The 23,986-nt window shown below is 44.3% G+C and overlaps 1 protein-coding gene across 1 annotated transcript; it reads left to right on the plus strand.

Annotated features, from left to right (window-relative positions):
* The first annotated feature begins 1,887 nt into the window (after positions 1-1,887).
* Positions 1,888-17,883, plus strand: LOC125745512 (alkaline phosphatase-like). The gene is made up of 12 exons (XM_049018457.1): positions 1,888-2,107; positions 4,653-4,789; positions 7,786-7,905; positions 8,721-8,836; positions 9,270-9,444; positions 10,282-10,457; positions 10,642-10,782; positions 12,330-12,399; positions 12,648-12,782; positions 15,837-16,028; positions 16,209-16,328; positions 17,012-17,883. Exons 2-12 carry the CDS (start codon positions 4,726-4,728, stop codon positions 17,278-17,280), a joined length of 1,578 nt encoding a protein of 525 aa, XP_048874414.1. The 5' UTR covers positions 1,888-2,107; positions 4,653-4,725; the 3' UTR covers positions 17,281-17,883.
* Positions 17,884-23,986: the final 6,103 nt, after the last annotated feature.

Below are 23,986 nucleotides of genomic sequence, written 5' to 3' on the forward strand. Positions count from 1 at the left end.
ACCATGTAAAACACCCGTGATATTTTTTTACTTGACCACTAGTGCAACATGTTTGGCCAATCAATACCTCATTGAGTCTTTTAACTAATTACGTTAATTGATTCATTGAGCTGGTGTTGAATTTTGATGAATACATGGAATGGCTGAGGTGTCCCTACGTATATGTGTGGTAACTGAAGTGGTGATAATCTAGCCTTCTATATAGATATCAGTAACTTTTTGAGGAACAGAAGAAATTCTTGTCAGTTTTTATTGTGTTGCTGTTAATTTGTATATCTTCTAATACCAAACTACGTTTCTGAGCAAGTATACACTTACTTCACAGATAAATAGCTTTACACATTTTCTATGACTGCCTAAGACTTTTGCACAGGACTGTATATGAAGCTGTAAGCAGGTTCAAAACTAACCTATACAAGTGGAATGTACCAATGAAGGGCAGAATCCAGATTGTACCCATTAAACACAGACTAGTACCTGCTGTTCTGTTTCTTATGCTCGGTCCTGCCTGGGACAAGCTACCACACAGACCGGGTGCTGGATACAAGGGTGGGAGGTTAGATCATGTCTTTCACAATGTGACCCAGGAGGGCACAGGTCAGTCTGCGACACTCACGCTTTCAGGGTCTCCTGCTCATGTAGGAAATCTTAAAGCAAATCGATATTATTCCATCATAAATCTAAAATTATCTACGTCAAAAACACTGAGGCAGTTTGCAAAACCCTATAGATTATTTACAAGGTGATAAAAACTGTTTAATGCATGTAAATGCGTGTGCATGCGTGTGCAGACTTGTCTCGAATTAAAAATCTCACTCCAGCCAGATGAACGGAGTTGGCAGCCCAGTGACTTAACCTGCTTGTGAAGAGATAAAATCAGGGTCTGGGAAGAAGAGTAGATACGTTGCCTGAGGAGCCTGAGATGTTTTACGGCAATGCAGCTGGAAGCAGGAGACTTGTGAGAGACGAGTGGAGAAGAATGGATCTCTGAATCCCTGGTTGGGGTCCCCATAGGAACGAGTTCATGACGTTGCACTGGTTGATGACTCAACGTCTGGATATCTCATGCATGTCCATGGACAACCAAATGAGAGGGAATTACACACTGTGGAAAAAGAGTAATTTGTAACTTGCAAGTGCCGCACTTAAGATCCTGAGTGGGCCCTGCACTGAACCAGCGTCTACATTGGTTCTAGTCAGTACCTTATAACTGCTATAAATAACACACATTAGCATGCTGTTGCTGATTATCATTGACATAATTATTATTTTCAGGTACTAACATTGATATTTTTTACTAACAGGAATTATATCCCTGAGTAACTGCAAGCAATGCAATTCTTATTCTCTATGGGGTCTTACATTTTGAGTTCTTATAAACTAGGACACGGTCAAGGCTACTCCTAGAGATGTTGTTAGGTACAGCTTCCCTGGAATGTAAATCTGGATGCTGGTATCTTCTAGAATGCCTATCAGTATAGCGGGTCTGTGTCTCTTTCCAAGTATGACTACAGGCGCAACCGGAACTGTGAAAGTAAATAAAAGTTCGATCAATGTACGGTTATGTTCGTATAATCGACAGCTATTTAAATTATATTTTTGTACGTAATACGAATGAAACGTGCCGGGGTCTTGCTGGTTGTCTAAAAGTATATAATAATGCGACAAATAATATAATAAGTAACATTATTATATATGAATAAATTAAATACATAATCACGAATAATGATAACATTTCTTAACGGGTCTTTGTAGTCATACATGTTCGGTGCGCCGTTGATTCGATTAAAGAGGCGATTTTGGGCATGAACATAATGTAACACTATCTTATACATACGTAATATGAGGGTTAAGCGAATGCGGTGGCGCAAAGGAGGGTGAGGATCTCGCAGGCTGACGGCGTCGCCCTTTGGGGGCTTTGATCTGCATTTGCAGGCGGAGCGTCTCTTGCTCTTGGTTGCACGGAACGGGACTGGATCAATACTGCTAGGTTCGGACCTCATAAATAGCCAGAGGAGGGACTGGCGTTCAGATCCGCATGGACGACCACGGATCGGGACCCCTAGCGGCTCCTTAACTGTCCTCACTGTCGAGGAAGGAAGACAAGGTCAGTTTTTACGTTTTTGCGATTTGTTTCAAGTATGGACTTTTATGCCGGTTGTGATGATATCGAGTAGATAAAATGTATATTTTTTGTCGTATAGTAATATTTTCAAAGGTAGTCTGCCGTGATTTATTCTAATTTATGCTGTTTTATTGTAGCTGAAAGTTGAAGTCACGTTTACTGGAGCCACTCGATAAATCTTTACTGGTATCGTTGCCTTTGATTTTTCGCGGAGGTAATAACTATCAAGCTAATTATAGTATCAATCTTTAGACGTTCTTTTATCATTATTACAGCTTTTAAAATAAAATGAACCCAAATACAAAAAGTCTTAACTCCAACAAAAGTAATGGATAGCTAAATAAAGCAGGATAGAAAGGACGTTAACGTTTAACAGACGATTAAAACTACGTTTGAGTATAGGGAATGAAGTCTATTCATATGTAGGCCTATAGGCTATAGTTAATAGGTTTTAATTTCTTATATATTTGTACTTCGTTATACATTTTTTGTTTTTTTTACGTCTTTGTGGTTTAGTGTTTTAATTTTATAACTGATGTCATGAAATAACTGAAATTTAAGCTAAAATTTGTACATATGTTTTATTTCTTATCACCATTTAAAATGACACTAGTTACTTATTAAAATAAATATTACTTGTGCACGGCGAGTACTGGTTAAATATTTGAGAAAATCTGAACTTTCCGAATGACTGACCATTAAAAAAAGCTATTGACAATCGAATATGCGCCCTTAGTTGAATAGCCTTTAATGAGCGAACATTAACATGACGATCTGGCGGCATCCTAGATGAGGAGACCTTTTCCCTTTCCCTCCGGAGAGCTGGTTTGTAGAAGAGGGCGATCCCGCTTTATGGTTTCTCAGCGGACGGAATTTTAAGCGTGTTTGACTGATTTCAGACTCAACAACTTAGGTGGTGGTGATCTCTGACAAAGAGCTCAGTGCTGCTCAGATAATCACTACTAAACACTACTGTCAATGCAAATCTCTCAAATGATTGTACCAGCGCCACAAGACCCTTTAATGGTTGAAAGGAAAATGAGGCACTAGCATATGTTCGTTAAACAACTGGACGTGGTTTGCTCTTTGCTTTCCTCTTTTGTGATTGTATGAACGTGCCTATCAGTGCCCTGTCCTGCCCTGGAATGCTGTCCTTGGAATATCCCAGCCCTCCCCTCAGTGCCTGGGATGGACTCCAGCCTTTAATGTCCACTTAAGCGGACTGTTTTCTCATCCATGTCTTCTCAGTTCCTGCAGAGTTACAGGGAGTGATCTCTGCATTTTTCTGAGAGGATTTTCTCTTCTGAATGGATTTTTCCTCAGATGAACCCGACCGGCACCTCAGTGTCAGCGCAGTGTCCCTCCTCATCGCATCGAAATGACATATTACATTAGGGCACCATTTTAGCTAAAACAACTCACTACTCAAGCAGTGTGACCTTTTCATCGACCCTTGCAAGGAGGCCCAAAGTCATTTCCCAGTTAACAATTTTCCATAGAGACCAGGCGCCATGTTTCACTGCATAAGATGAAAGTTGACTACAAATTAGATGAATTAACTAGGCCAAAACAAAGACATCCGTCTAATGAACAGAGCACCGAGTCCCTTTCAGCACCTCAGCTTCCCGTTCAGTCTGCAGATCACGTAGAACTTTCTGGAATGGCGCTGTGGTTGACACACTCAGCTCGTACCTACTCCTAGAGATGTATAATCATTTATATAGAAAAATAAAACAATTTATGAGCTCAAAGTCGCATGTTACCCTACAATAGCAGGGGCAACTTAAAATGGAATGGCAGTATCAACCGGGGGCAGTGTACTAGTCCATCGGTGTGCTTAGTGGTACATGGTTCTATAGATTCTATGCCGGTCCAAAGCCCTTTGTGGTGTGTTTACTGTCATGTCTTATCAACAGTTTTTGTAAAGAGCTCTTGTGTTCTTTGCATTTACCTGTTAAGGTGAATTTTCATATAAATATGTCCTTGGTCGGTAAACATTATTTGTAAAAAAGAAATGTTAGTGATTCAACCACCAACTGTATATTTTTAAAGACACACGATGAGTTATGGTTTCCACTGTGATTCTTGTGAATAATCAAGCTCTGACCAAGTGTGCAGAATGAGCTGAAGTTTTTTACTTTACCAGAAGCCAAAATAAGTTATAAAAACCCTTGGTCATTAATTGGGTAAATCATCAGTAACCCACAGGATCAATTAACACAGACAGAACATGCAGATGAAATGGCGGTAAGAATGCTTATCAAGGAGACACATTCATAATATGTGAGCTGTTGAGAAGAAAGAGCATTTGATAAATAATTACACAGGAAATGTGTCACAGATGTGAGGCAGATCAGGTACGGTAACCAGTTGCACTGAAAATCTGTGCTGGATCCTGGATCTGGAGTAGATGAGTTAGAAAACATCTCACATGCAAGTGAAACTTCAGTAGACGATCAGCAATGTGCACAAATTGCACATAATGCACTGAAAACTGTATGTTGACCATATTTATTTATTCTCTCAGTTTGGTTTGCATCTGTAGATGCAGAAGCATTTTCCTTGACAGTTGCATTGAGACATCAGAGGACAGCTCAGCGATGATAACACTGACCGTCTGGGCATGCCTGACCTGGATCTGCCAAGGGAGACCTCAGTTTCCTGGTAAGTCGTTCTTCTGGATCTTTCTCCAGGATCATCCGTACTTAATGTACTGTGCAGCTTAAAGATCATTCAGAATTTGGGATGTGACGTGGGATGTACCTTAAGTCTGGGAGATCATCATGTTCAAAGCTGTTCACTTGGGGGAAACTGGATAACCATAATTCCCATGTGAGTGACGAATGTCTACTGATTTACTAAACACATTGCATAACACATTTGAAATCTTTGTTTACCGATGATTAAAAGATTTACGGACATGTATTAAAATGGCATGATATAACATCCATCAATCCACTTTCCAAATCGCTTATCCTACTGGGTCGCGGGGGGTCCGGAGCCTATCCCAGAAGCAATGGGCATGAGGCAGGGAACAACCCAGGATGGGGGGGCCAGCCCATCGCAGGGCACACTCACACACCATTCACTCACACATGCACACCTACGGGCAATTTAGCAACTCCAATTATCCTCAGCATGTTTTTGGACTGTGGGGGGAAACCGGAGTACCCGGAGGAAACCCCACGACAACATGGGGAGAACATGCAAACTCCACACACATGTGACCCAGGCGGAGACTCAAACCCGGGTCCCAGAGGTGTGAGGCAACAGTGCTAACCACTGCACCACCATGCCGCCCCCATGATGTAACATATTGATTAATAAAATATCGGATAAAAAATGTGATTTTTGAAAAGGAAAGTCAGAAGCATCGATTGGCATTTTGTTTTTCATGTAGCTCATGTGTGGCTGGCAGGGTGACTGGGTGGACATCACCGTGTGCAGCTTGCATGTTCTCCCTGTGTCATGCTGGTTTCCCGCCATAATCCAGAACGTTCTGCTAACGTGTGTCTCTCACTTACCTATAGTATTGTTGTGTATATGCCACATGCATGCCATCCAGTATGTACCCCAGCCTTGTGTTCTGTGCTGATTGGGACCAAGGCTCTCCTTGACTGGCATAAGCAGTTAGATGGTGGATATATTTCATATATCATACATTTTCTTTTTTTTGGGTATTTTGGCATCGGCAGTAGCAGGGGTGGGCCCTGTGGGGGCACGTGTACTCTCATCCGGCTAACAATCAACGAATTTGATATTAAATTTACCAACAGCGAGATTTACTTGCGTTTTCTTTTAAAAGTCGAGAACATCTCTGCAGGTCATTTGTAACACATACCATTGATCTAAATTAATGCAAGATTAATGGAAGAAAATACTTGTGTGAATGGGATATCAGGGCCCTTTCCAGAACTGCCTATTATTGCTTTTGATTTCTGATTCAAACTTCAAATAAACTTCAGATTCACTTCATTTGTCATTCTCTTTTATTTTTGAGCTCCATTGCTGCTAGTGATTTAAAAAACACAATAGTCTGCACAGACTGATTAGTCTATTTGAGTTGACAGGGGTAGTAATTACTGAGCCCCCAAAAGCCTTTTGAATGAACTGCGTTTGTGTAATTTGCATATAATTCCAGAACACAGATAGAGGCATTTAGAGTGTAATGATTTTATCTATAGAGCGGTAGTGTGTGTTTTCGGATGCTTTGTGCCGTCAAAGAATGGAACCGTTCAGAATGGTTTCAGGGGAGTCATGTCTCGTTCCATTACTTACTTGGCATTGAGTTTGCTCTGCATACAGAGATTGCAAATTTAGCCCATTTGAAAATTTACACTCTCGATATTTGCGGAAGCAGTATTTAGGTGGGCATCTCCTCGGAAGAGTATCTGTCTTTAGATCTTTTATGATAAACGAATAGTAAATGTTATAAAATGTACCGTTACTTCTAGATGGTTAGAGGTTTGCTGACCAGTTGATATTTGAGTAGAAGCGTCTGCAGTCTTTCTCTGTGAAGACAGTGAAAATTATATTGTACAATGACTAAAACCTAAACTTGGATGCAAAGGCGGTTCTAGCTTGTATGGCACCCCGGGTGAACCCAACAAAAATTGTGTGTCCATCTCCCATCCCCCACCTCCCCTGTCAACATAACAGCACCATTTCTCACCCACTCAAACAGGGTTAATTGACCCACATGGTGAAATGAGCAATAATACCCCGACTGTGCAAATGTCACCACTCTGGTTGTCATTCATTCATTCATTCATTCATTCATTCATTCATTCATTCACTTGCTTGCTTACTTAGTCCTGTGTGAGCGCCCCCTGCTGTCCCTGGCAAGATACTGCCCTGGGTAGCTGCACAAGTCATCCATATCTAAATCCGCCAGTGAGTGCACTACTGAGATAAAATGTATGTATATGTTCTGAGTGAGAATTCTTTTTTTCAGCTGGCCGTCACTTTGTTCAGTGTGTACTTGTCTTTTCAGTGCAATACAAACTTTACATACAATATTAAAAAAAATGAAATCCGCAACAAGCAAAACGCTTTGATATGTTTACCATAATATCAGCTTTTCATGTATAGGAGGCGTCCATCATTCCATCCATCCATCCATCCGTCTTCCAGCTGCAGGGTCATGGAGGGTGTTTGGTGGGGTATTTGGGATATTTGGTGATGCTGATGAACTGTACGCCTTTGAGCTAGAACACAGAATGTACTCGGAGGAAACCTGCCCATCCAAAGCAGTTCAGGCTGCGGAACCCCTGTCAATGAGCCGTTCTGCTATCTACAACCCACCGTCCTTATTCTGATTCACATGGCTGCTCGTTGTATTTTTATCTTTACTGATCTACTTTCCATTGTACTATCGTCTCAATTTCTTTTATTTTTTAACTGCACTACTTCATGGCTCTGGGACTTGGCACACAAGTCTTTTATGCACTTGTGCTTCCCAAGTGAGGTGACACGTAGCGATTCGATTTGAGAACACGCACACACACAGAATGGCAGCGTGAGGCAATAGCGCTGTACATCGAGTCGCCGGTTCTCAAATATCCCTCTTGGTAAAATCAGAACGCCACCTTCACAGATCTCAAAACCATAGCGTTAAAAATCGATCCCCGTTGGATCTTTTGCATGGCCTGTCGTTTCAGAACACGAGCGAAATCCCTCGTACTGGAATGCGGAGGCTCAGCGCAGGCTGCAACATGCCCTGACCACAGAGGAACTCAACAAGAACGTCGCCAAGAACCTCATCCTGTTTCTCGGAGATGGTGCGTACAGTTACACTCTGCCCGCCTTGAGCAGCATTTATACTTTTTGGAGTAGATGCATGGGAGATGCAGTAAGATACCACAGATGGGATCAACTTTCACGCTGTGTGATACTAGCCAAGGCCGCTTCTAGTTAAATGCCATTTTTATAGGGGATGGGTTATTTGATGCATTGGTGCGGTTATATAAGAACACTGGCACCGGTATGCACCATGACATGGTGCCTTTGTATAAGCTGCATAACTGCCAAGGTTCTCTAACAGTAACTTTGATGTTCATTGTGAAGATTCCCTGTGGTGACTTCAGGGCTTAGGTACCCATGAGTGAATGGTGATGACTTTTCTAAATCTTCATGGACGGTTGCTGTGGATTCCTGCTGAGATCAGTAACGTCTCATCGCCCATCGTACTGCCTGTCGATGTGAGAAGTTTGCTTCCATGACCAAAAGTGGGTAATTCAGTTCCACAGAGTAAAAGTCCAGACCAAGATTTTGTGTCAACCAACCTGTTGTGTAAAAAGAGCCGCAGTCACAGAGGACTCAGCTGGTTGGGTGGCAAAATGTTGGGCTGGACTTTTACATTCTGGACCTGAACTACCCACCTCTGTCCATGACCATGAAAGATCAGAGAGGGGGAGGCCTATGTCGACTCCCCTGGCTCCTTCTCAGACCCTGCAGACGGTGCTGTTTGTGCCTATAGAAAGTGGTAGTAGGGGTGAGTTAGGGAAGTATGCCAGTAGATTAGGGCTTCTTAGTCGGACTACAGGGGTACTGGGTATGACAGTGTTCTCTTTTTCTTTCTGCCTGTGATGAAAAGGAATGGGCATCCCCACGGTAACAGCGGCCCGTATCCTGAAGGGTCAGCTTGGTGGTCAAAGTGGGGAGGAGACGCAACTGGAGATGGACAAGTTCCCCTATGTAGCACTTGCCAAGGTATTGCATCACTTTGCGCTGTGACATCACTGAGCGCAGCATGAATGACAGTCATTATAGAGTAGGTATAGTGGTATAGTGTCCACTGTATGCTCATTATCACCTGGCAGTAATGACAGTATCTTGGGGTCAGTCAGTCACATGGCTTCTGCTGGTTTCCAGGCTCTACTCGATCATGTGATAGTGCAGGAAACCTTGTGAATCTTCACTTTGCCTTATCCATGCGTTCATGCCCTTTATCCAGCATGGGACTGCTCTCCGCTGAGCTCTCCATTTGTATATGAATGTTATGAAAAATGAAAGATTTATTTAAATATCCACCACCGTAGCACTATACCAGCAGATGATGCAAAAACAAATGTGTGTAATACCAGGTTTACAGCCTGGTTGCATGTGGTCTCCAGAAACGATCTTGGTGTTCTTTGTTCTCCAGACGTACAACACCAACGCCCAGGTGGCGGACAGCGCTGGCACTGCCACGGCCTTCCTGTGCGGCGTGAAGGCGAACGAGGGCACAGTCGGCGTGAGCGCGGCAGCCGTGCGCGGCCAGTGCAACACGACCGCTGGGAACGAGGTCACGTCCATCCTCAAGTGGGCCAAAGATGCAGGTACCCCGCGGGAGGCCCGCCTCGCCTTGTGTCCACGGCAACGGGATTTCTTAGCTGCTTCACCGCTGATTTCCGTTTACTCATTAAAAACGAGCAAGTTTCAAGGTTTTTGTTTTGGCAATAAAAATGTCAAGTGTTACTGTGTCTTTTTGTCTACTCGGCATAAAAAGTTATATAATTTAAAACAATGGCACTAGCAAGGGCTGTATTTATAAGATGTGCGAACAAGTGAGTCGACACTCCGAAAAACCGACTCATTTCTCGGTGCTTCAAGTGGAGAAGCAGGATTGTGGCATTTTCAGTTTCGGTTGGGACAAGTTTTCGTCAGAGATTACAGTCCACAGCACTAGTCTGCCGCGTGACGAACCTCATATGCCCAAAAGCACCGCCATATTACTCCTTTTTCCATGTTTATCCACAATATCTCCTTTTTAAGAAGATGTTTTGGCTGCCAAGTGTCCTCTTCCCTCACCGACACTCGCAGCTTCCGCTCAGACCGCGCTTATCTCTCCTGTGTTATCACCAGAACAGGTGCATGTGCCGCGCTCCGCTAACTCGGTAAACCTCGGTAAAAAAAATTGATGTTGCGGACAGGAAACGGGAGCCGAATGAACGCAATTTGGATTCATTCGTATGTCTGAAAGTTCGTAAGTTGAAAATTCGTATGTAGAGTAGCGTCTATATATAGTTTATATCGCCCAGCCCCATTCATAGGTACATAATAAATCTGCCTACTTCCCTGCAGACACACTTTTGTGGAGCCGCTAAGAATGCAGGTCAGTCACAAGCAAAGACTGAAATACTCCTGTACTGTTTTTTCTTGTGTGTGTCTGGAAGGCAAGTCAGTGGGGATCGTGACAACGACACGCGTGAACCATGCCACGCCAAGCGCAGCCTATGCACACTGTGTGGACCGCGAATGGCTCTCGGACAGCGACATGCCCCTGGAAGCCATTCAGGCAGGCTGTAAGGACATCGCACTGCAGCTGTTTGAGAACATCCCCAATATTGATGTGAGTGAATAAGGAACGTGAGCAGAGGACTGTAGAATTTCCTCTCTGCGGGGACTGAAGAACAGGACAGGAACAGGGCAAATCTAACTCATCACAGACTCATTTTCTTATCAAGCAGTCGAGAGGACATTCGCATTGTACTTGTGAAATTTGTCTGAAGTGCTTGACCTGTACTCATGTTTAGGTTGTAATGGGTGGTGGACGAAAATACATGTTGCCCAAGAACACCTCAGACGCAGAGTATCCCAGAGAGCGGAGGCACGTGGGAACACGACGAGATGGCCGGAACTTGGTGGAGGAGTGGAAGAGCAGGGTTAAAAACACGGTAGGTCTCAGTGGTGCCACTGGCTCGTATGGTGCTCTGGGCAAACCCCCCCCCCCCCCCCCCATGTCCTCTCACCTACAGAAACTACAGAATCTCCCACCCCCTGCCTCCCGCAAACAAGAAACTGTGTGTCCATTTCCCACCCCCTGAAAAAGCAGTATTGAACACTGTCACAGAACGCTCGCGATCGCTGGGTGAGCGTTTAGGTAGGCGAGCGAGCAGGAACAGGCAAGCAGGCAAAGTACAGGAAACTGGGTTTAATTGCAGGACGCAGGACAGGACACATCAGACACTGACTAACATCAATGACAGACAAGGGAAACAGGTAAGACCAGGACTTAAATAAGACAGGACTAATCAAAGTAAGTGGACAAAGCTGGAGACGATCAGGGAAGCACACGTGGGTAATCAGGGGGTGTGGCACACACGAGGAGCCGACGAGCCGGGTCATGACACAACACTAACTGTAATTTTTATTAAGACATTTGGAACAATGCAAATAAATGATGATAAAATTTTCAACTATATAAAATATTAAAATATACGCAAAATAAGATTCATTCGTATAGTAAAGATTCATTAAAATACAGACTCAAATTATTACACTATTACCCACTAGGCTAACAAACATACTACAATTTCATAGCATGCATAATATTATACTCGTGAAGAGATGAAATAGCAGCATACCTTTATCTTTTATGCTTTTCTCCTCCTCTTTCCTCTTTTTTTTCTAATCTGGGCACCTGCTGTCTGAGACTTTTTCTTACTTATTTGTGTTTAATTGGCCCTCGAGCATCAATACATCATCCATCACCGAACAGTGTCATCCAGGAGTCAAGACTAACCCAATTCACCTTGGAGGTGTGCAGACTGGCGTTATATTATTCTTCACAATTACACACAAACAAGAAAAAAAATGCAAATGTATGTCTATGAAACTATGTATATGTCTATGTATTCACAGTATTATGAATGGATTGTGGTATTTTTGGTAGCATGTCGTAGTGTGATTGACATTACTAACTGCATTAGTACTGTACAAAGTCAGACATGCGCTAAGTTATAGAATCCCCCCCAGTCCCCCCCACCTTGGGCTTTCAGTGGGGTGACCTGAGGTCAGTCCAGCCCCGCGTCCCTCCCCATCTCGTACTTCTGAGTGGTAACCTGCCTGGCTCGCAAACTAGAAGCAAGGTGCCCTCTCCAACAAGGGTAACTGACCTACATGGTGGCATGACATCATTGATGTGACATGCCACTGAGCGATAGAAAAACGAATATGTCCCCATTCCGATTTCTTTTTTGAAATTTGTGCGGGTGCCCCATGCCACCCCCCAGCAAGATGCTACCTATGGCAACGGCCCATGTCACCCATCCCTAAATCCACAAAGGGGAAACCTGATGTTAGAACAGCCACATTCATCTACCAAACTACAAATAAAGCACCAAGTAATATTAGCTCATTTTCTGACGCAATTAATGTAACAAGACAGGAATCTTGGCTAAAAAGGTCCGTGTATGACTTCTTGATTTTCTTGACTTTCAAGAGAGGCCATTATGTATGGAACCGAAAAGACTTCTTGGCCCTGAATCCAAACAATGTGGACTATATCTTGGGTAAGCATCGCTTATAGAAATTTCTGGAGAGGAGTTGGGTGCAGTGGTTAGCTAACAGGATTTCTGCCATTTCCTACCCTAGTAGCAGAACTGTTCTTATCCCAGACACTGAATTTTTTGATAAATATTCACTGCAAAACAGTGAAGTGTAAAAAGTTGACTTTGGATGCAAGTATTTACTCAGAAACTTAAACATACACCTTGTCCTGTACCCCCCATGCTTTTAAGTTCTCTGTTCCCCTCTATAGGTCTCTTTGAACCGGGAGACTTGCCCTATGACTTGGAGAGAAACACAGAGAAAGATCCCTCTCTAACTGAAATGGTGGATTTTGCCATTAAAGTCCTGAGGAAAAATCCTCAAGGTTTCTATCTTCTGGTTGAAGGTAGGTGTGGCACGGCCAGTGATAAAATGCTGTGGTGCTTATTTGCAGAATCATACCCATCGATCAGCCATAACATTAAATTCACTGGCAGGTAAAGTGAATAACATTGATTATTTCGCTTCAATGGCACCTGTCAAAAATGCTGTTATATATTAGGCAGGTGAACTGTCACGATCACTAGCGAGCAGAGCAGCGATCGTGCGGGCAGGCGTGCAAAGACTAGGCGAGACAGGCAAAATCGGGCAAACTACGGGTTTAATTAGGGAACATGAAACGCCAAGAAACCATCACCTAACCACAATGACGGACAAGGGGAACAGGTCAGACCAGGACTTAAATACACAAAGACTAATCAAAGGAAGCGGACAAAGCTGGAGACAATCAGGGAAGCACACGTGGGTAATCAGGGGGCGTGGCACACACGAGGAGCGGACGAGCCAGGCATGACATGAACAGTCAGTTCTTGAATTTAACTTTGACAATGACCAAATTGTGATGCTAGGTGACTAGTTCAGAGCATCTCCAAAGCGGAAGGTCTTCTGGGGTGTTTCCAGTATTCAGTGGTCAGTACCTACCAAAAGTTGTCCAAGGAAGGCCGACTAGTGAACCAGAGATGGGGTTATGGGTGCCCAAGGCTTATTGATGTGTGTGGGGAATGAAGGCTAGTCCGTCTGGTCTGACACCATAGAAGATTGCCTTATCTGATGAGTCACATTTTCTGTGCTTGTGCGTCGTTTACTTAGGGAAGAAATGGCACAAGGATGCACTATGGGCTGAAGGAAAGCCGGCGGAGGCAGTGTGATGCTCTGGGCAATGACCTGCTGGGAAACCTTGGGTCCTGGCATTCATTTGACACATACCACCTACCAAACTGTAGCAGACCAAATGCACCCCTTTATGACAGTGGTACTTCCCAATGGCAGTGGCCTCTTTCAGCAGGATAATGTGCCCTGCCACACTGCAAAAATTGTTCAGGAATGATTTGAGGAACATGAAAAAGAGTTCAAGGTGTTGACTTGGCCTCCAAATTCCCCAGATCACAATCCGATTGAGAATCTGTGGGATGTGCTAGACAAACAAGTTTGATCCATTGAGGCCCCACCTCGCAACTTACAGGATTTAAATAATAATGATAATTGATACGTTATTGATCCCAGCGGGGAAATTCTCTTTACACCTCTGTAGGTGAGAGCAAGCTGGCCGCAGCTTAAAGGATCTGCTGCTGAAGTCTTGGTGCCAGATACCCTAGGACACCTTGGAGTTCTTGTGGAAACCCATACCATGACAGGTTAGACCAGGGAGACTTACACAATACTAAACAGGCAGTTTTAATGTTATGGCTGATTGGTGTACATTCCACCCGCCCAGGCAACAAGACAGAATGGCAGAACTTCACAGATTTCACACACACAACTTAGAGAGAAGCACCAATTCACCTCGCTACAAGGAAACCCATACGTCAGTGGGAGATAATACAGCCAGCGGACCTGGGATTCAAACCCCCCAACTACAAGATACGAATCAGCAGTGCTACTCACTGAACCACAGTGCCACCTACTATCCAATGCACGTGAAAGAAAAATAAATCCAGAATCCTGAGATCAGTTGGAATCACAGCTGAAGAGCCACAGAAGTATAAAGTTATATTTATAACAACCGTTTGCTTGCCATAATGGCACCAAGCTATGCCAAGAAGAATTGGAGCTATTTTTGATGATGTACAGTGGAGTGTTACGAAACAAACAAATCCATCTGTCACTGGATGAAAAGTGCTATGATGTTTTAACAGTGTGACACCTAATGTTTCTGTTCGGTTCACGATGAAGTTGACGACAATTATGAGTAGATCAACAGTAAGAAATTACAACCTGCAGCTGGAGAAAGTCGGATTGTCATCTACTGACATTTTCAAAAATGCGCCAACTAATGTCACAATAATTTGAGCAGTGTGTGATCGTTCTGTGAGTTTTATCACTCTTATCAGATCTGGCCACCATGTGTGCCTTTCACCCCCCACCCACTAACCAGTATTTCAACAGCTGCCAGACCCCAACGGGAGGGTGTGGAAGATGACAAAGTAGGCTAAGTTGGAGGCTTTGTTGGATGGCATAGAGGAGAAAGGTTGGAACATGTTCTTAGGAGTTTTCACACCAAACTTCCAAAACCTGGTTACAGATTCCTGAGTCTCGACCAGGAACCTTCGAAGCTCCTGATTACTTTCACACCGAGCAACAAAACCGGGACTTTTTTGCTAAATAAGCATTTGAGACGCAGAAACGCCAAAACAATGGAGAATGAACAAGTTGTTATTCGTTAGTTATAGGGGGATCAATCATGATCAATCTTTTATTTCTGTTTTATTTATAAGACCTGCGACATGTTTATAGCTCGCTATTAAATCTGGCCAGCAGAAAGATCTTTTGGTTTCCACAGAATAAAAATCGATGTGTCGTCATCCTGCGAATAAGGGCTGGCAAGTTTCATTGCTGACACAGGCGATATTAGACAGAAGTATATTGGTTATCCATTGAAATTTCCAATGCAGAAAAACACACACAAAAATGTATTCATTAAATGTAATTGAGGTAAAAATAATAATTATATCTGCTCCATTTTTGCTCTGCTGGTTATATCTTTTTTCACAAAGATGTAGTTGCCAGTACTTTTGGTCAACCAATCACCAAGTTTATCACTGTAAGTGCCTCCCCAGCACTTCACGTCTGAACAAAAAGTACCTAGTCTGGAGTAGGTACGAAAAAATGGTTCTGGGACCGCTTCTGAGGAACTACAATGGGATCGGTGCGGACTGTATTCACCACATGTTAATTTAATCACATTTATTCCATGCACTGCACTGCATTCTGCTTGTGTGCTGCGGTCTTTGCATTCTGTCTCTGCTTTGCACCCCATGTATCTGTGCACTTTATGTACATGCCACTGTGTGCACAAGAATCTCCCTCTGGGATGGATAAAGTGCATCTTATCTTATCTTGTTATTATCTTGGCAGTATGGAGTACAAGGCTCAGGTCTCCCTAACACTTGGCTCCCGGCAGGCGGGCGCATTGACCACGGGCATCATGAGGGGAAAGCCAAGCAGGCCCTTCACGAGGCCGTCGAGATGGACCGGGCCATTCAGCGGGCCGGACTCCTGACCAGCCGGCACGACACGCTGACCGTGGTCACGGCCGACCACTCGCACGTCTTCAACTTCGGGGGTTACACGGCACGGGGGAACCCCATCTTCGGTGTGTGGAGTCTGACAAGTCTTTCAATGTAGATGGAATATCTGGGAAAACTATAAAAGGTCTGGCAGATGAGTGCTATATTAGGATGACATCTTCCACTTCATCCCTGCCTACCGTTTCATTATAATACCATTATAATAGGTATAACATGTATGTCACTAAACCGTCCACATCACATAGGCCTGGCTCCCATGCTGAGTGATGTGGACCAGAAGCCATTCACCTCAATTCTCTACGGAAACGGCCCGGGATACAAGTTAGTGAACGGTGGGAGAGAGAACCTCTCCACCATTGACTACAGTAAGTGAACATTTCCTGGTCCAAACTGGCTTCGCTGCTGGGCGAGTGTCATCTGTCACGATGCTGTGCGGTTTCCACCTTATGTTCGGTTAAACGAAACCAACATTCCACATCTGTCCACGTTTCTTGGAATGCCACTGATGATGTGGCTGTGCTAATCCGCTGATTCCAACTTCAGCTGGTCGACTTTGGTCAGCTGCACTTTAAGAAGGAAAATCCTCGGCCTGTGCAGGACTCGGTGAAATTAAAGAATAAATTAGAAAGTCGGCTTATAATATATATTATATATTACTCTTCCTGATCCCTATCTAACATCTGTGTGGGATAAATGAAGGCTGTCACTGCCTCCTCTCTGTTAAGTGCACAAAATAAAAAACACCAAATTTTCTTAAATTAAACTACACTGTTACACTGTTATTTTACACTGTTAAATTACAGCTGCAATTTGTGCATATTCATGCAATTTTGGGAACCATGAAAATAATATTCATTTCACATATGAGTGTTTGTGAAAATCAGGTCCCTGAGGGGGCCCATTCATATTCAGCGGTGGTCTGGCCCCCCACAGCTTTGATACAGCTGCTAGTCATACCCTAATACTGGTGTCAGAACTGTAGGTGTAGCTTCACAGGGCAAAGTCCATGTGCTCTTGTCAAATCCCTTTCCTCCGCCCTCTCTTCCAGATCAGAACAACTACCAGGCTCAGGCTGCGGTGCCCCTGCGCATGGAGACCCACGGAGGAGAGGATGTAGCGGTCTTCTCCAAGGGTCCCATGGCCCACCTCCTGCACGGTGTCAAGGAGCAGAACTACATCCCACATGTCATGGCCTACGCCGCCTGCATCGGCCAGAACAAGCAGCACTGCGTCTCGGCCAGGAACCAGGCCCCCCAGCTTCCCGCGGCTCTGCTGGGCTGGCTGGCAGTCCTGGTACTCGCCCGCCTACTGTGGTGACGTCCCTGTCACTTTAAGGGATCGGGCGAGCATCTATGAACTCCCAGCAAGCACCTCACCAGGTCTCAGTTTAAAAGAAGGAAAGAAGAAATCCTTAGGAATCCAGGCGGCTTTATGGGACATAAAACATTACATACAGGAATATGTCCTTTGGGATTCTTAGGACAAGCTATGCGGCCATCCTGAGGTACAGGGCAGAATCATGGCTTAGCGTTTGGGTGTTAATTGAAAGATACTATTGTGTCCATAAGATTTCTGCATTAGACTAAGATAAAAGGACATGTCTGTGTGAAGGCTGGAGATCTATCCTTGTGGTAGGACATTGTGGAACATTTGAGTGTCTTTTAATACTGCTGTCACACAAATTGTTCAAATCATTCTTTGAAGTATTTTGCAGTTATTGTCCTTTCACGATAGAATGGCCAAAATCCATGAAATTCCTGATATTCCTGTTCATCTGCTAAGAGTGAAATGACATTCCATTGGTGGAAACTCATCCAAGGCCCCGGGGGGAGGGGGGGGTGCTGTGAGCCTCTAGGTGATTAATTAATTATGCATAATATCACATGTAACATTTCAGGAAAATAAACACATTGAGATACATATGAGGACTGCAGTGTCTGGCTAGATTCTGAAACTTTTTTTTCCATGTTCTCTCTGTGTCGATTGGGTTTCATTTATATCCTCCACATTCCTCTTGCGGATCAAAAAGCACAGTTAGGCTAAACTGCCCATTGTATGTGTGTGGCCTCCAATGGACTGGCATCTAATCCAGGATGTAGCCTTACTTTCTGCCCTATGCTATCTGGGATAGGTGCCAGGCCCCCTGTCTAGGATAAGTGGTTGGAGGATGAATGGAGGAAGTGTTACTTGGATGGCATTGTGCATTAGTAGGTAACACTGTTACCATCACACCACCAGACTTGGGGGACATTATACATGTTACACAAAAATAACCCACTTCCCTGTCGAGGCACATAAGCAGAACAGGTTTTGACTTGCAGTGTTTCATCCCTGGAATTGTCAGATGACCTGATGTGGACCACAGTTAGCAGTAAGTGGTGAAGGGCCTGTGGGCTGTGGGGGATGTGATGAGCATGTGCTACTCCATTAGCAGCTTCGTATGCCAGTTTTAATGCAGTGAGACCTGAGAGAGAGAATAACTGGTGCTACTGCAGTATTCTGTACATGCTGGTGCAATTTTCATGGAGCATTTTAGAGGCCCAGCCAAGAGCGACTTATAGTGTAGTGTGAGAAATTTAAAATAGCTCTTTTGAAGGAGTTGTGAGGGCGGATCTGGAAGATATTACAGAGGGCAAGTTATCACTGTGACAGGAGGCAGTGAGGATTGTTTCCAGAGTGGTCTTGATGTTATTGGTGATGATGTACCACGGAGATATTCACCGTGGTGGTGATCTTGTTGCAGTGACTCTTCCTGAAGTTATACTGGAGCTTGGAGAGCAGGTCTTGAGCTCTGAGAATAGCTGCATTGAACAATAGGCTTGACAATGACACTTTGCCTGTCCCCACCCCTCACTAGCAAACCTCAACTAAACAGCAGGCACTTGTAAACAAATTCGACTCCATAGATACCCCACTGAATTCTGTACCACAATCCTAACAACTGATTATAAACCTCACTGTTTTCTAAGAGCCGTTTCACTTTGCTGTGTCAGAACCACCATGCTGCAGTGACATTACTGTTACCTATTTCATACCATTGACATTACTGTTACCTATTTCATACCATTCCGTCAAGCACGACTGGCAGATTGCTATAAAGTATACCTGGTGATTATGTAATTAAGCAAAAGGTACAGGACTCACAGAATATGTGGCCTTTTGAAACACGTTGGCTCAGTATAAAATCTGAACGCTGTGCTGGAATTAACTTCAGCACCCCATGTTGAAGCTGTGAGAGGAAGCTCATTAGCACCCGGATGCCTACTGTTATGTCCTAGTGAAGTGTAACTTGGTCATTATCCTTTTTGAATCGTAAGTGCACAAGAAAACATTTTGCTTAGAATGCAAATAAATGAGCTATGGAAAGAAATCTGTTTTATCTGCGCGCCGAATACATGAAGTTCCCCAATAAATTTGCTTGTCCTTTACAGCATTGTTAGCGCCTTTGGCTGATGACCCGCAAGTGGCTCGCGAAGTGTGTGTCTGATGGTATGTGAGTTTTTCTTTTGTTGTTTTTTTTTTAACCGCCAGCCCTCCCCACCTCCCCGGTTGGCAAGTTTATTGTCAACTCACCTCCCACCCTCCCCTGTCCGGGAAAAACTTTCATCAAGTTTTATGTATTATACGTATATAGTTCTAAATTGAAAACATTTGTGTTGTGACTTAACGACCAAGGAAAAATGCGGATCCTGAGGCCAAATTAATTGAGAGCAACTCTTACAAAGGATACTCAAAGGATACCCCCCCCAAATCACAATCCCCTTTAACTGGAACCGCTGAGCTCCCCCACAGGAGTAGCAACTGTAGGCAAGTCTGGAGTGTATTCCAGGAAGAACAAGCACTGGGAGAGGAGACACACGGGACAGGATGCCTCCCATCCATGAGAAGACACACACACACACACACACACACACACTCACACAATAACACACTGTGGGCGATTTAGAGACACCAGTTCATCTAACGGCAGATTTAGGAAGCCAGGCTTTTTTTTTCTGAGAACGGTATCAACACTATACTAATATGGCAAGAAAAATATGGTTTTCTGCTATGCTAATGAGTCCCATAAAATGTGATCTTCATGTAAATCACACGTAAAGACAAATGCAAATTGTTCACGCCCATTAAACATTCACAGTGCTCTGGAAAATGAAGTGAACCTGTGGATTTAAAAACACGTCATGCCTGAGCCTGGTATTGTTGGTAGCAATAACCTCAAACAAGTGCTTCCGGTAGCTGCGGATCAGCCGCACGCATAGGACGTCTGGTGTGAATAGCTCTCTTGTTGTCATACCACAGAATCTGTTAGGTTGAGGTCTGGGGTCTGAATGAGCCCCTGCCAAAGGCAATTTAAAAAAAAAAATGTAGCCATTCTGTAGTGGATTTACTTCGCTGTTTAGGGCCATTGTCCTGCCGTATCACCCAGCTTCTCCTGAGCTTCAGCTGGCAGACGGCCACCCTGACATTATCCTGCAGGAAACCTTGTTAATCCCAGGAATTCATTTTCCCCTCGATGATAACAAGCAGGCCAGACCCCGAGGCAGCAAAGCATCGTCAAGGTGCGCTGCTTCCCGCACTGTAATGATGGTTTCATGTTAGCATATGCTGCCCTATTAATTCAGTAAGTAGTGCTGCGTGTTCTTTTCAAACAAATCACCCTTTAGAGGGGCAGTGAGTGGCTCCGTCTCCGTCCCTGTGATCATGAGATCACCGGTTTGAGCACCTGACCTCAACAGAACAGTTACATGTCCATGGGCCCTTGAACAGAGGCCCCAGCTAGAGGGTTAGCTGACCCTGCGCTGTGACCCCCCCCCAGCTATGGAGAGCGAGATGGGGTCAAGGAGAAAAAGCGTTCCAATCTAAATGTACTTCTGCCAACTGCAAATAAAGCATGTTTGTTCATTTTGTAGTTTCATCATTGCGTAAAACCTTTTCCCAGCAGAGCTCTGGGAACGTGAAGGTGGTCTGTCCTTGTTATCTTCTTATCATCGCCAGGCCCCCTTCCCCATCTTATGGTGCTTTTCCACAGACACACATATAGACCCCAAGGTCCAAGGTCGTGTCTGGCCCTGCCTGTGTCTGTGCCACCCTAAGTCTCCCTGAATCACACCCTCATTCTCCTCATCGTTGGTCTTGTCTGCCTTGGTTGAATCTGACGTCGCTGCTCTTTTTGCCGGGTCTCCTTCCGGTTGCCACGTCTGTTTCGTCTCCCCAGGTCCGTCATCCCGAGAGCCTGTTCGTCTGGTGTTCGACCCCATCCTTTTCCCCTGCATTCCGGCCCTCATGTTTCCATTTTCTTATCTGGGCCCCTGGATCCCCTGCCTGGCCAGTTTTGTATGTCTGGAGGACGGACGAAGTCACATGTTTTGCACTCATCACACCCCCCCCCCCCAACAGTTTCCCACCCGTGAAAATCATAGGCACTGCCATCAAATGTGTTCTGGAACCCACACTGCTTTTAATTTACATGCATTCTGCTATATTAACTGCAATGACCGCAATGGACATTGTGCATGAAAAACATTTAATTGGTCTACCAAAGGCTACAGTCCCTGTTAAACGAAATTGCACAAATAGAATATTTTAATTGCTGTGCTAGCAGTGCACTCTAAAGCAGGATTTGGGAACCTGTTTCAAGGATTGCAGGTTTTTGGGATGACCTCTCAATCAGCCAATAACTAAACAGTGGTTCTCACCTCCAGTCCGGGGGACCCACTGTTATTGGCTGATTGAGAGACCATCCCACATCGGCTCTCCATGGATCAGGTTCCCCACTCCTGTTCTAAAGTGACCTAACCTTTTTACTTGTATACTAGATCAAATATTTTGCAGTTATATTTACTTTAGGTGGGCGGCATGGTGGTGCAGTGGTTAGAGTGAGGAGGCGGCATGGTGGTGCAGTGGTTAGGCACTGTTGCCACCTGGGTCACATGTGTGCGGAGTTTGCATGTTCTCCCCATGTCGTTGTGGGGTTTCCTCCGGGTACTCCGGTTTCCCCCCACAGTCCAAAAACATGCTGAGGCTAATTGGAGTTGCTAAATTGCCCATAGGTGTGCATGTGTGAGTGACTGGTGTGTGAATGTGCCCTGCGGTGGGCTGGCCCCCCATCCAGGGTTGTTCCCAGCCTCGTGCCCATTGCTTCCGGGATAGGCTCCGGACCCCCCACGACCCAGTAGGATAAGCAGACCTCCGAGCTGCCTGCTGAAGACTACAAAAGGACACAGTAGCTTTACTTCCCTGTGTAACACAGAACATGGGCATCACATACACACTGAAATATCAGAAACGCTTCACTTGAGGGGGCACAAATGACGTAATATTATACTGTCACTTCTGTGTTAATTAACCACAAGCTAAGTGTTACTTGCATACAGATCGCATGTTTGTTCATCGTTAATGATTCCTGATGCGTCTTTTATCCCTATCAGTTACTATATTTGTTACTGTATCTGTTAATTTTGTAAACCTTTATGAACGACTGAAGGAACAAGTCATGAATTACACAAGTGAAATACTGATCTCATGCTTGTTCATCATTAATGAATTATAATGCATTTTTTTAATCTAAAATGTTTACTTTGTTCATGACTTGTACTTCTGTAGTAACTGAGTTACTCCTAAGTATTCGTACCCCCTCATTGTTACCATAAATATCTTGCCACATTTCACCATATTCTGCCCATAATGCTTAAATAATTACAATAATGCATTGCATGCGGTGCCTAGAATGCAATATTAATTGATATCCTGTCAATAACTCAGAGGTGGGGGACCCAAATGCAAAGCAAAGAAAAAGCTAAACAGATAGATAACAAGTCAGGAACATAAGCGAGGGTTTCAGCAGAAGCAGGGCTTGCATGACTGCAGTGAGGGGGCAGCCACTAAGCTGGAATTTCGAGTAAACCTTTCGTTAAAATTGGCGAAGCCAAGAAACCGCCGCAACTCCTTCAAAGTGGGGCGTTAAAGAGTCTGCAGGGCATGATGGGGTATTTGTAGTGGCCCGGCGTGATTACGAACGCGGCCTTCCACTCATCGTGTATCTGGGTAAAGTTATAAGTTCTCCAGCCTGGTAAAAATACTGTGCCATCCAAACACACTCCAGCACTGACATCTGTTCGTAATAATATTGGTACTGCTTATGAATAATGAGACTCAGTTATATGCTGTAGCACAGCAACAAAATGGCAGATCACAGGCAGACAGCAACGCTGACTCTGTTAGTATCACCTAAATATGACACCATGGAATGACATAACATCTAGTACAGCAATCCGGCAATTCAGAGCCCTGCTTCTGCATAACCCAGGAGCAGAAGGAGATATTTTGGAAGGGAACACCAGAAGTGACTCACAATGGGAGCTGCTCACAGAAATACAAGTTTAACTTGTTTCCCGTTGTCTAATTTATCGCTCTCCAGTGACTTTACGCCGGCAGTCCCACCCATTGTGCGTTTTAAGACGTTTCTCATTTCTTCAATGAGGAGAACCTTCTGAAATATGTTGGCTGGAAATGATCCTGGGATCATATATCCATGTAGCGATGCACTGGACAGCTGAAGATCCTTTGCTGGACAGATTTTATACTGCGGGTCAAAAATAGAACAGCATGACTATTTGTTGTAAAATTCTTGCAACATTGAATAATTAAGTGATTGCTAAATGATTTATAGTTCAGAGTTTTGGCTTTAGGGACAGTGCATTGGCTTGCTGAGTGCTGAATGATTAAGTAAATCAGTGTTATTAACCTAAGCGTGCAGACCTCTGTGTGTAGGGTTCTTCCTGTTTTTGCTTGATTTTTCCTCCATAGTCCATGAATATGCAGTTAAGGAAATCTGCGTCTCGCCCATACTGTCTGTGCGTGTGCCCTGTCATAGAGGGGGTCCCATCCAACGCTTTCCATGCTCCATAAGTGGTGACAGACGGAAATGCATCCATTGGCAGTTAACTCACATTCATAACCACTGATCTTCCATCGGGCAGATAGTGACGTGTCCTGTCATGGGTTGTCAATTCACCTGGGAGAT

The sequence above is a fragment of the Brienomyrus brachyistius genome, chromosome 6 (genome assembly GCF_023856365.1).
Source record: "Brienomyrus brachyistius isolate T26 chromosome 6, BBRACH_0.4, whole genome shotgun sequence".
NCBI lineage: Eukaryota > Metazoa > Chordata > Actinopteri > Osteoglossiformes > Mormyridae > Brienomyrus > Brienomyrus brachyistius.

Bases quoted from the DNA above. Each gene is read 5' to 3' on its own strand.
- LOC125745512 (XM_049018457.1), top strand. From the start codon at position 4,726: ATGATAACACTGACCGTCTGGGCATGCCTGACCTGGATCTGCCAAGGG. The intron at 4,790-7,785 runs GTAAGTCGTTCT...CTGTCGTTTCAG, and splicing joins AGGGAGACCTCAGTTTCCTG to AACACGAGCGAAATCCCTCG. The intron at 10,783-12,329 runs GTAGGTCTCAGT...TTGACTTTCAAG, and splicing joins AGAGCAGGGTTAAAAACACG to AGAGGCCATTATGTATGGAA.